At 47.2% G+C, this 13,369-nt stretch overlaps 2 protein-coding genes across 5 annotated transcripts in view; both read right to left on the reverse strand.

Annotated features, from left to right (window-relative positions):
• Window positions 1–13,369, reverse strand: part of dpr10 (defective proboscis extension response 10) — a 42,434-nt gene that overhangs the window by 15,644 nt on the left and 13,421 nt on the right. The window lies entirely within an intron of this gene.
• On the reverse strand, window positions 4,488–6,029 carry LOC4812795 (antigen 5 like allergen Cul n 1). Its single transcript, XM_001353729.4, has 3 exons — window positions 5,827–6,029; window positions 5,356–5,768; window positions 4,488–5,298 (listed from the first exon to the last, which is right to left on the reverse strand). The coding sequence occupies exons 1-3, from the start codon at window positions 6,001–6,003 to the stop codon at window positions 5,028–5,030; spliced, it is 861 nt and encodes a 286-aa protein (XP_001353765.3). The 5' UTR covers window positions 6,004–6,029; the 3' UTR covers window positions 4,488–5,027.

Raw genomic sequence — 13,369 nt, forward strand, 5'->3', positions numbered from 1 at the left:
ATGTTTATTAATGTTTATTTGTCGTGGTGTTTATTTAAGCAATTATTGCTATTCAGGCATGTCAGGCAGCCGGCTTGCATGCGGGGCGTGGCTGAAAATGCTAATTAGATTCTGCCCGAGCCCGAGCGCCAGACGACAACTATTAAATGGCCATAAATTGAAAATTAATTGAATATGAAAATGAAAAGGAAACACTGCCCCGACATGCGAATCAACTGTCAATTAATGTTGTTCCCCGCCAAATACTGTTGCGCTTTCAATTAAGGCGACTGCCGACTGTCCACCGACCACCGTCGACCGTCCACCGTAGACTGTCCACCGTCCACCGTCGACTGCCGACTAATAAATGCCGATGATCCGTATCCGATCCGAGCTGAGGCCCGCTAATCGCATTAAATGAAAATATATTCGCTGTTTTTTGTCTGTTTATTGTCTGTTTGTTTTTCATTTAACAAGTGCCCATAAAAAAACCGCTTATAAATGAATATGTAAACATGATAAATGTTCAGAGGGGGTCCTGGGGTTCCGGGGGGGGTTTTTTTTTTTTTTTTAGTGAAAATATTTGCGCAATTCACACATCAAACGAGGCGAAAAGTTTCCCATTTTTTCACTCTTCCATAGAGAGATTTTTCTGTTTGATGTTGTTCAGAGGCGGAAATTGCACAAATTGTAGACCACCACTTTCCGGCCACTTTGCCACCCAATCGCCCCATGGCCCAACGGCCCCATGGCTCCATGGCTCCATGGCTCCATGGCCCCATCTTCCCATTAATCGCCTCCTGATATTTCTGTGTGTGTGTTGCGGCAGCATCCATTGGTCAGGCGTTAATTGAATTATGTTTGCCGCACAATTGGCCGTGTGGTGGGGGGCAGTGCAACAAAGAAAAAGTAAAGGCGAGCATTGAACTTGTTTGATTATTTGGCTTAGAGATGAAAAGTATGCCCCGACCCCCCCTCGGGACCCACTCGGAACCCACTGTCAAGCCACTCACATCCCAGGCATCCCTCCCACTGAAGTGCGGATGGTTTGTGGGTAAAAATTAACAAAAATTGCATGCACAAATGAACTGCACAAACAGCAAATAAAATAACATACACAAACAAATTAAATCAAGTGGAATCGCATTTCAAAAGAAACAATTAAATCAGGAATTAATCGAAATATATCAGACACCCCCCAACACAGCCGGTTTTCCTGCTTTCCCAGCTCCAGCCATATGGATTGAAAATTCATCGTACAATTGAAATGAATTCATAATCAATTGGAGCACATAAATAATGAATATGTTTCGTATATGCTAGTATGTGGGGATATGCATACAAAAAACGAAACAGGAGAAAAATCCATTAAGAATGTTTTAATATTTATTGGGTTAGAAAGTCTGCCATTTTTGGGGCAAATAAAGTGTGTTATCAAAAGTTTATAAAGTTTATGGCCAGATTAAAGTTGAGATTGTATACCAGCTAACCGTCATTTACTGATTCTCTTAGTGATTCCCCTGGCATAACCCTAATCACTCCCATATTCTCGACGGCCTGACAGAGAACCTCTGCGGCGTGATTCATGCTATCTGGCTGTTGAGATCAATGTATTATTCATTCCGTTGATGACCCGCACATAAGCAGCTCCGAGCAGCTCATTACAAACAATCAAATGCCAATACGAGGCAGCTAAAATTACACAGACCACAGGGCTTATGGGATGGTCCGTGGTCCCGTCATAGCTGAGGCCATAAAAGTAAATAGTGCCACAAGAAAAACAAACCAAAACCAACACACACACACATACGTATATATACTATATATAGTGCCAAAAATAAATGAAACAGTAAAACTTAATTTGGTGTTTATGCCGAAAGAGCAGGACGAACCCTAATGACAACGGGCCATAGCCATATCCTTTTGTCTTTTGGTGAGGCCCATCTCCCATCGGAGGATTAATAAGGCAAGTTTCTCTGGGCTCTGGGCTCTAGGATCGCTAATGAACTGCGCCGTCGAGTCCCTGGAAATGAACTTAAGGTCTGCTCGGTTCTGGTCTGGCCAACGCGACGTATGTGTGATGTGGAATATGCGATTCTATGTACATATCGGGGGCGCTGATTGTCAAATGCCTTTGGCAATTGTTTTGTTTGGCCAACTCCGCTCACTCTTGGCCCCATAAAAAATAATGAAGAAAAATAACTTAAAGCGACGGACTATAAAATAAATGATCCGGCAATGGGAGACGCCTCGGCCATCTCTCCTCGCTCCCCCCCCCCCCCCCCCCCCCCCCTCTCTTGGAGGGGCAAACATTCATAAATTGTGTGGAAATTTGCGGCCAAAGTGCCCATGGCCTGCGGTTATACGAATATGTGTATATATGTATGTATCTGCTTACATCTGATGTTCGGCTGGGGCATATTTGTCGGTCATTTGCATTTGGGTTGACAGACAGACAGACAGACAGACGAGACCCCAAGCTCGGATCGGGCTAAAGTTTTGCCCGAAGCTCCATTTATTATGCTCCCATGTATGGAGGTTGACATTTGCTGGCAAAGAGCCCTGGCCAAGTCTCGTGTTCGGGGAATTCTCAGTGCCACAACATATCGCAGCGTATCGCATCCCCTTCCCACCCCAGCAATCCAGCGTCAAGGACAAATAAATCAAAGCCTACTTTGCCATTTTATTGGAATTGTTGGCCAAATTTTATTTCCCCATCCGCCCCATTCCGGGGATCCACGCAAATGTCATCAAATGGATTTGTATTTTTAGCGCAAATTGCATAAATCAAAAGTTTTGCTTTGTCAATTTTTTTTGTTTTTTTTTTGTTTTTCAGTCCCGTTTTGTTTTGCCAACAAACTTTTGATTGCCTTTTTGGATGTGGCCATGTCCGAGACCTACGCATGGAACAAGTCCGAGTCGGAGTCCTCTTTTGCATGCCACAGCGAACCACTTCAAACATTCGGCCGAAGAATGGGACGAAGAATGGGCAGGGAAACGGGGCAACGGGGAAACGGGGAAATGGAGGAATCCCAAGACCGAGAAGAAGCACGGCCGGCCATGACAGGGGCCACTTTTCACATTCCGCATGTTTTTGCCAGCTGTAAGCCGCTTTGTGACTTATGAATCATAATTAAATAAATTTCCATTTAGCCTGTTGACACATCTGAGTGCTCATTAAACATTCAGAATGGCCCAACACTAAATCTGGCACCCGTGGGGCAATATCTTTGAGCACGCTCCGCATAATTTATGCTCGTTTGCAACTAATATCGCATTAACTTGTTTAAAATTCAACCGCAGATTCCATGTTTCGGCCATTCATTTTGGACATTTCGCTTCACTATGCCGCAAAATCATTCAATCATCTCAACAATCAAATTTGTGAAGCGTTCAGGGACACAGCCCCAGCCACAGCCCGATGGACAGCCATTAACATCATAATATCAGAGCACTTAAAAGAGTTTATTTATAAAGTACTCTTCGTACTTTAGTTACAAATTAGCTAAATATAAATATTCATTAGATATTTTATCCATTTTATATTTGGTGAAAAAATATCTCAAAGGTCCTAAATCATGTTGATTTCTAGCTTGAACTTTTTAATGATGCTTTCAACGAATTTCAACAATTTGCTAATGGAAAAAACTGAACAGAGAAAGACATTTTTCATTGCACAAATGTATTTGTGATTTCACTGACAAATTATAGAGAAATATTTGGAATACATTAAATATTTAAGAAAAGGCAAATTGGGAAATTCAAATAAACATTGGCTGGATTAATAACTCTGCAAATAAATCATGCGCATGAAAATGCACTCTTCCATGTGACACTGCACTGGACACAATATCCAACAATGGATCAAGCTTAAAATGTATTCTCTAATAAACCAATTACCAAAACTATCCCGAATATCCCAACCCCTGCAATTAAAAATCAACCGGCGAAAACTGAGAGCGACCCGTCCATCCAGGGAGCGAACAAAAAGTTGCCCCTCCTGGTAATGGTCGACGTCCTGGTCATGTTCCATGGCATGTCCATAATTTATGGGACTCTCACAGCTCATATAATTTTATATTTCACTTTATTTATGCTCCTCGCATTCATGATTTTATGAGCAGCACAAAATTTGTTGGCCCTGTTAGTTTTACACGCTTTTAATGAGGGCCAGCAGCAACAACAACAAAAACAACAGCAACAAAAACCACAACAACAACAGCAAGAGAAGAGTGATTTTCATACGTGATTTTCATATTGTGTCAAAATGAACAAGAGGAATTTACAAAACATAATTAGCAATAAATATATATGGGGCGGTGTGCATATTTTTGAGAGGAAAACGTTTGCACTGTTACTAATTCCAGTTGAGTTTTAATTAAGTCACAATGGATGAGGCCCGGCATTAGGATGAAATTAATTATGGCGACAACGGGCGGCAAAAAACGGTGCCATTTTTCTCTTTTCGGCGCTTTAATGAGCCTCAGATTTGACAAAGTTACGGCATATTAAACGCATAGAACCAGCAGAGAGACGCCACTAAAAATATATAAAGCAGGGAAAAAAATACATTTTCTTTTTTTTCTTTTTTCTTTTTTGCAGGGGCCCAACATTATTAATAGGCACTTAGAGAGTGTGGGGGCGGCTGGCGGGGGCCCAGCAGCAGGATGGGTGTATTACGAGCTGATGAAGACACGTTCTTACATTTTGTATATTGACGTTAAAATTAGATGCCAACTTGTCTCCTTGTCGCATCGCTTGTGCGCTGTGCCCCCAAACAACGCGTATCATATTTTAGATGCTGATGAAGATGGTGATGATGGTCGTGGTGGTGGGGATAGGTCTGCCGAATGGCTACAGATGGATATACATAGGTATAGGCATGGGGGATGCGGGAATGGGGGATGGGGGATGGTGGATGGTGCAGGTGTCTGCCAGAGTGATGATATATGACCACCACGTACTCTGACACAAATCAACATGTTAAATAGACTGTGAGTGTGTACCACAACACCATCCCCAATATCCATCCCGTTCCACCCATATTTTTAGCCAAACGAATGGCGGGTGGTGTTCTCCATGGGCGCTGCTTCGAGGTACTGCTCCCCAGTGCGGCACAAAGGGGGGTACTTGGGATCGGTGCCCGCCTGGCAGCCGAGGGCCTTCTCCCTGTAGATGGGATGATCCACCGCATAGTTGCTGGCATAGTTGCAGGCCATCAGGAAGTCGGGCTCCACCTTGCGACGGACGAACCGCAGGGCGGCACAGCCCACGAAGGTGTTGTTGTCGCGGGCCATCACAGCGAAGTTACGAATGAAACTGAGGGAAGGGAAGCGTATCAGCCCAAGTTAAGATCCGTTTTTTGGGATCACCCACACTCCCTGTTTGGCCCTGGGGAACTTCTGGACTCGGTCTGCGGTCACATTGGCACTCTGCGACCACCATTCCGCGATGGACTCCTTGATCAACACCTCATCCGTGCGGTTCTCCTCCGGAAGGGAGAAGTTCAGATGGATCAGGGCCAGATTCTGTCCGGCCTGCGGAAACTGCCTCGTGTTGATGCAGGGGTCGCGGAGCAGGGCACAATGCTTGACACTGACTGTGGCAAGGTACTCCAACTCGGGGTGCCACTGCAGTGAGGCCATGCGATCGGGCATGGGCAGCAGAGCGTGGACCTTTCCGCCGGCGAGCACATTGCGCAGAGCGTTGTGCTCGCTGAGGATCAGGCCCTGATAATTGGTTATGTTGATCAGTTCTGTGGCGTTGATCGGACACTGGCTGCCGAAATTCTGAAAGAAGATTTTTGAGGACGATCTTCCCTGATTCATCGGAGCATATAGGGCTTACTCCATTGTTCCTGCAGGCAATGTGCTTCTTCATTTGGGGACACAAGCCCGGCTGGCAGTAGTCGATGGTGCTGCCAGTGCTGCTGCTGCTGCTGCTGTTGGCCTGCGACTGGGAGTGGACGCCTTGAAGGAGGCACAGCCCACAGAGAATAAATGACAAACCCAAAGCTACGGACATGCTGCTGGCTCAGTCTTTGACTGCCAGTTTGCCACTTGATTTCCCCTTTTATACACGGAGCGGATATTGGGATTGGGCAGTGGATTGGACAACTGCTTTTCAATCGGACACTTGGCCCAGCTGTTTTAGCAGCCTGAATCACCCAGGGAGAGAGAAAAAGCTAGAGAGAGAGAGAGAGAGAGAAAGAGAGAGAGAGTGGGTCTAAGCCCCGACAGCACACAAATAGCAAACACAGCAATGGCCATCCATTGTGGAGAGGGGATTTCGAATGGGATTGGCGACTGGGATGACACTTGCTTGCAAAGACTATCAATGCCATTGGCAGCTAAATAGGTACGTACACAGCCTCCCGTCCTCTCCGTCCCCACAGTCGTGTCCGTCCTCCTTCCATCCACAGACTTATGCCACTTGACATATTATCCTAGTTGCCCCCACACCCAGACGCATCCTCTATCCAAAAAAGCAGAGAGAAGCCAAATGAAAACGAATCCTTAAATGTGAAAAATTCCTTTCATAGTGCAATTTAAACTGAAAACAAACCGGAGAGCAGAGACGGGGAATCTCGGCTCCAGCTATTCACAGAGAGATCCAAAAGAAAAGGAGGCAGGCAGGCACAAAAAAAAAACGTGAACGAAAACGAAAAGCAAAGGCATGGAGAGGAAAGGGAAGGAAAGGAAAGGAAAGGAGAAAAGAAAATACGAGAAAAACCAGAGGGAGAGAATGCCGCCGTGTCCTTGCCGTTCATTTTCTACCTCAATTGAAATAGTTTTCTCCTCGGCAGCAAACTGTTGGCTGTTGCAGGCGTTGTTTTTGTGGGTGGTGCAACAGTTTTTCACTTTCATTACAGGCGGAACGGAGCCCCAAACGAGGGCTGTATGAAAACTTGCGGCAGCAACCAAAAGAGGGTCCTTCAAGGGACGAGGAATGAAGAAAAGGATTACGTCTCTACCATTTTGCTTGACAAACACTCCTCCAGCAACCCTTGACCCTCATAATATCTCATTCTCTTTCAGTGCAACCATTTCTCGTCTCTCCTGCCATCCGCATTGTGAGTGCAACACGCAGTGACAGTTCACAGGAGACAAAAGTAAGCCGAGTCCGAGTCCAAGTCCGAGTCGAAGCGGCTGGCAGGCCTCTGGATCCTGGTCCAACAAAAGATTTCTTTCTCCCTTTTAGCAAACACATTTAAGCATTATTATTTATTATTACTATTACCGTTGTTGCTGCTCTTGTTGGCCAATTTCATTTTATGCTCTCAAGGAGGAAGAAAATAGACAGAAAATGACAGGGGCAAAAGCGCAAAATGAAAGGAGACAAACGGAGCACGGAGAGTGGAGAGCAGCTGCCTTCGAACGAACGAGAGGCATGGCTAAATCCAATAGCCCAAAGGGGATGGGTCTGGGATGGGGAGGGGTGTGGTGTGGTGGGGCCACAAACAGGAGAAGGTCAGCAGCTAGCTACAGTTAACTACAGGGGGGGGGTTGGGAAACGGAGAGGAAAAAGGGGATGCCAGAGCAGGTAAAGTATCGGCTTACACTTGCTTTTCACTTAATTGGATTTGCCTTGCCTTGCCTTGCCAGCGTTCGTGCTGTCTTCTTAAGATCCGCATCCCGCATCCGCATCCGAGGCTAATAATTGCACTTTGTAATTATTTTTGTACCCTATTTTGCACCCCAGCTGCACCCTTTTGCTGCGTTTGAGCCGGGCTTAAGAAAGCGACAGCCAAGTACTTGCTAAATGTCAATTGCAAATTAAAACTTTCCCAGGGCTTAAGGCCCCCAGCGCCAGAGCCAGCGCCAGCTCCGAGCCCAAACACGAGGTGGTCCTTGAACGCCTTAAAGGGAATTTTATGTGCGAAACAATTTCAATTTGGTTTAATTTCCTTGCACACCAGAATTTATTCAGTCCGCCCATCGATTGCGGGGTTTCTTTTGATTGGCAGAAATTGGTGGCATGCTGGGGGGGTTGTGTGTGCGAGAGTGTTGCCACCGCAGCAGGAAATTGAAATTTTCACACACACACACACACACACGTAGATTGCAAAAAGGGGTGGTAGGGGGGGAATGAACAGAACTTTCCTTCCTTTTGGCACTTTGAAACATTTATTTTGAATATTTTAAGCTGCAATTTAAATGTTAAGGGCTCCCCTCCCCGTTATCCCTTTTCGGAGTGTGTGCGGCGTGTCAATAAAACAATGACAAGTGTGCTACGAAAAGGTTTCGACCAGGGCATACCCGTTAATCGGATGGTAATTTAGTTCTTATAAATAGTCTCCAATCGACTCGGTGATGTGCCCTTCTCCCCGGCCCGGCACTCGTGACGGGGTAGAGTGACAGACAAAGACAGTTCTCAAGTCAATTCTCAGCTCCTCCACTCTCGGAGTCTCGGACTCGACTTGGGGCATGCTGCAAGCTGTCACTTAAAATGTGCCGTCTCCACTCAATTCGAATGTCACATCGAAGGGAGTCTCACTTGGAGCTCCAGTTTGTGTCACGCATTATTAACACACGCCCGGCAGACTGGCAGGCAGACCGATGCCCGATGCCCGATGCCCGATGCCCGTGTCCCCATGCTCCTTGCCCCTTGCCCCTTGCCCCTTGCCCATAACCAGACCGACAAATGCAACATGAACGTGAACGTGAACGTGGCGTATGCGCAATGCACTGGAAGGCGGGCGAGTGTCCTGTCGACTGCCTGCCGAGTCGTGAGATGATTGCTAAACGCATTTCCAATGCCATTTTCTATGCGAGATTGTGGCTCAGATTTGTTTGCCTTGCCTTGCAAAAATATTGTCCTCGACTTTTCTCTATTTACGTTTCATTTTTTTTTAGCTTTTTTGCTTTTTTTGTTTTTTTGTTTTTCCTCCTCAACATTTTCTGCGCTTCTTTTTTCCTCTTTTGATTTTGTTGTCCGCCTGCGCTTATGCAATGCTTTTTGGCACGTTCCGCAATGCCTGAAACGTGCTGGGAGTCGTTCTGCCATGTGTGTGTGTCTGTGTGTGTGTGTGTGTGTGTGTGCGAGTGTGTGCCTTCGTGTGACATGCAGCTGTGCGGCACTTGCACTAATGAAAAACTCTGGCGGTTGCGGCTCTGAAGGCGGCAGGCAGCAAGTGTTTCAACTACTCTTTCCCCCTGACCGACACTTTGGCCGTGAAGTTGTGCCAAAACCGTAAATGGTCCGAATTCCCTAGAGATTTTTGGCCAGGTATGGGCATGGGCACCGAAACACCACTTGAAAGAGGGCCCTCTGCTTCGCCTCCGCCCCCACCCATTGGGTAGAGGTAAAGACTGCTAATGAGGCCTCTCCTGCGTATGGATGGATAATAAATAGATAGAAGACATTTCCCCATCAGCACTTACCGGTTTTTCCCTCCCTCACTTCACTCTGGCACACGACATCAGTTTTTCTTTCTCCCCACGCCACTCGAAAGCTAGGTTCAAGGTCGCCCAAGATCCGTGTGGAGTGTCGTCAAGCATATTGATGTCATTATCCTACCTTAAGCAGCAGGAGCGGCAGCAGCCTAAACAATTTCGGTGTTTGTGTCTTCCCCTCCCCCCCCCCCCCCCCCCCCCCCCTCGATATGCAACAAACAGACAGACAGACAGTTGATGACACGCATCGGTGGCATATGCCACAAGCTGCTTCTTGTTGCCATTCCAACATGCCACACACACACACACACACGCACACGAACACAGCAATCTCCTTCCCAAAAACACAATCCCCTAACAGACATTGCCAGCATGATGTCGTCGTTGTCGTTGTCGTTTTCGTTGTCGTTGTTGCCTCGTTGTTGCTGATGTTGTCGCCGCGGTTTTTCCTAGAGCATCCCCCCCCCCTCCTCTGTGTCACCCCTCCTCTGGTTGTCTACCGTGTCTGCTGTGATTTCTTGCCAACTGATTTTGTGATTTTCGCAGGAGCCCCTGTGCCACCACTTGGGTGGTGCCACAGCGAGGGCGGAGGTGGTGGCAACTGCGGCTGGGGCTGGGGCGGGGCCGGGGAGGAGTCTGCTCATTAAATACGCTTTGTCAATCGCAGCGCCCTGCCACTGCTTATCTGATTTCGGCAGAATGTCGGGGCGACCAGACAATGCTCCCTCCCATATGCCCCTCTCCCGGGCGAGTGCCATCCCCGAACATGTGTCCGCCTGCTAGATCCCGACATAATTAGCTGCGTGATCTTTAAATTTGTCTGCACCATAAACGCCATATGGCTGTGGGGTGCAAAATCCGCTCTGTGTGTACGAGTATATTTTATAAATATTCTTGACTATAAAATCCGACATGGCCACACCCGCAAATACCTCCCACTCCTCCTCCGCGCTTCTCGCATAATTGTTATGTTGATTGCAAGTTTCCAGGGAGAGAGAGTGGAGAGTGCGCGACCAGAGCTGAGCAAAAGTAAATTCCCCAATTGCTTGCCAAACAACGCTGTTGAGGGCCACAGCCAGTGCCAGAGCCAGCGCCAGAGCCAGCGCCAGAGCCGGAGGAGAGTGCTCTCAGTGTAGGAGTAGCTCTGGCATGGGAATAGGGAGGGGCAGCTTTGGTATGGTGATAGGAGAGAGCAGAGCTCTGCTCTGGGGTGGGGCGGGGCGGTGTGGCTCCTAGGAGGCATCCGCAATGGCCGTTCCGGGTGTTGCCAACTCGAGACGCACTTTTGACATGCAAATTGTTTGCAATTTTTATTTTTTTTTTTTTTTGTTGCTGTTTGCGATGCAAACATCAACGTCCTGCCCCTAACCCCCTGATGATGATTACGCTGTTGTTGCTGTTGTTGCATTTTCATGTTTCTCAACACTCACAGCAATCCCTACTCCCTACTCCCTTCTCACGCCTCCCTCATCCCGCTACCGTCCTTGCCGCTGCAATTGCAATTAATATAATTTCTGTTTTCATACGCATAAATTTAAAAACATTTTTCCCGGTCCCGTTGTTGTTTAAACTCGTAAACCCCTGCGTGACTTTTAACGAGCGCTGAACGAAAGCTCGCAGCCATTTTGTACCACAATTTGAGCTGCAATTTTTCACACTTGACAACTGACCAAGTCGGCAGCACTCCCTTCCCTCCCGGTTTCCGCACTCCCTTTGCATGGTTTCTGTTGGGTTTTTTTTGTGCGAGCCAGAACCTTCCTCGGCAGCAACTAATTAAGAAAATATTTGCTCAGCTCTCGGATGGGTTGGGGAAATTGGGCTGAGGTGGGAGAACGGAATACGGCCACACTGGCAGCAGCGAGGCGTGCAATTGCCGCATTCCGTCTGCCGAGACGACTTGCTGCTGCAGTTTGTATTGCTTCCCGCCGCCGCTCCCTGGACGCCCGCCAGGATGCGGATGCTGGCACAATACAATTCTCAAGAATCAACATCTTCGCAATGCCAACAGCAGTCACTGGAGCATAATATCCTCGACCACAGTGGCCACAGTGGCCACAGTGTGGTGTGGTGTGGCGTTCTCGTATACTCTAACCAACAAGCTTGGGTTTTCCTTTAGCAACAAAAGGTGGCATTACTCTACAGGAAGTGTGAAATATTTGTGATTGGGAAACTATTTTAAGATGGGGTTCTTGTAGAATTAAACCATAAAAAGATTCCTCTGTGCGGTAAGAGATTCCGTGAACTATCCTCAAATCAGAGACAAAAAGAAACCTTTGATTTGATTCCGCCTCACATGACACTTGGACCGGACCGCAAAACAAAGTGAAGCTTAACTTAAACTATAAAAATCCTCTTACGAGCAGGAATGAAAATAGTTTAGAGCAGAATTTCACTATATCCAAAGTTTTCCACGCATTGAAGACAAACCCTTTGATTCCGCTTGAGATCAGAATGTGACCGCAAAGGGAAAAGTTTCCATAGTTTCGCTTGTTCGCCCGCAAACTTTTCCACAAAGTTAATGCACCCCGAATGGTCTCTCGAATATTCGCTTGAGCCTCTGGGGCAGCTTCGCTTCCCATCAGTCCGCACATCCACATCCACTTTCCAGCTCCCATGCCGGTGCCCGTGCCCGTTCCCGTGCCCGGTTCCGTTCCGCGCCGTACCGTGAAGCCTTGAAGAACTGGGTTACAGGTCAGGTGCAATAGCCCAGATCTCAGATCTCAGTTTTGAGATGGAATGGAATGGGATGGGATGATACGATGGACATAGTTCATCTTCCTTCAGCAGTGCACGCGCCCTCTCCCCTCATGACGAGGCCTCAAAAGTTCTTGGACCTAAGTTATTCAAAGGAGGTGTCCAGAAATGAAGCCATAGTCAAGGTCTGAATAGGGGTGCACAAAGGTTAACGAATGCTGTTGGGTGTTGGGTGGGAACATAATTTTAGGGGACACTCTCTTTGTTTCATGCAAATTCAAGTGCGTTGTTCTGGTGGCCCAGGCGGTGCGGAGCCCTAATGATATTCAAGAGCACAGGGGGAAAGGGTGTCTGAGGTAGGGTATAGCGTAACAGTGGCGTCAATGTAAACAAACATGCCACATGGAGCGCCGCAAAAATTAATATTTGTGTTAATAAAGCCCCTGTAAAGGGAACGCCAGCAGTGGGAGCAGCAGATGTGCGGTTATAAGTGTTTACATAACATGTTTTTGGATTCCACATTTAGTCAAGCGGATGCAGGGTGTTGTGTGTGCGTGTGTGTGTGTGTGTATCTGTGGTAGAGGAAGATAAAACGAAAAACGTGCCAAAAACCAAAACGCTTAAAATAGAACCCGAAACGTAAGCTCCAAATGGCGCTCCCTGCCCCCCTTCCACCCCCCTGCCACCCCCGCCTAATGGGATCTGTCTCTTTGTCCCCTCTGGCACTCTCCATTTGACAGCTGGAATCTACCCATCCCTTTTCCGCCTGCAATTGAAGCTGTGCAGCGCACAATTCAATTAACGGAGTTTACTCTTTTTCCCATTTCAACTTGCGCTCCCCACCTCGCTCTCTCCTTTTTTTTGTGCCATTCCATGCCGTTTGCTGCGTTGGCGGTGGTTGGTGACGTCTCAATTTTTACCATCGCCGACGGCGTCGATGGCACCGCAGGCCAAAGAGGCGAAAGCGATTGGAATCGCTCCCACCCCCCGCCCCAAGTACTTAACAAAGTAAAGAGAGTAACAAACAAGAGAGTGGAGTGGAGTGGAGTGGCAGTAAAGTGAAACCAGCACAGTGGTCGAAGATAACGACTTGTTAGCAATAAATAAACATTCGTAGAGCAAGCTATCTATAATTTACTTAACCAAGGATACATTGCCCACTGCTTGTCGTGGCACGAACTTTTTGCATACGAATCTGTTCATTTCATGCTCGTTATTTTACCCCGAAATGAATGCGAAAGCAAAAACTAACAAAAGCCAAGGGCTTAAGTTGTTCTTTTTCCCACTTGTTTCGCTCATTG

Source organism: Drosophila pseudoobscura, chromosome X, assembly GCF_009870125.1.
Source record: "Drosophila pseudoobscura strain MV-25-SWS-2005 chromosome X, UCI_Dpse_MV25, whole genome shotgun sequence".
Taxonomy (NCBI): Eukaryota; Metazoa; Arthropoda; class Insecta; order Diptera; family Drosophilidae; genus Drosophila; species Drosophila pseudoobscura.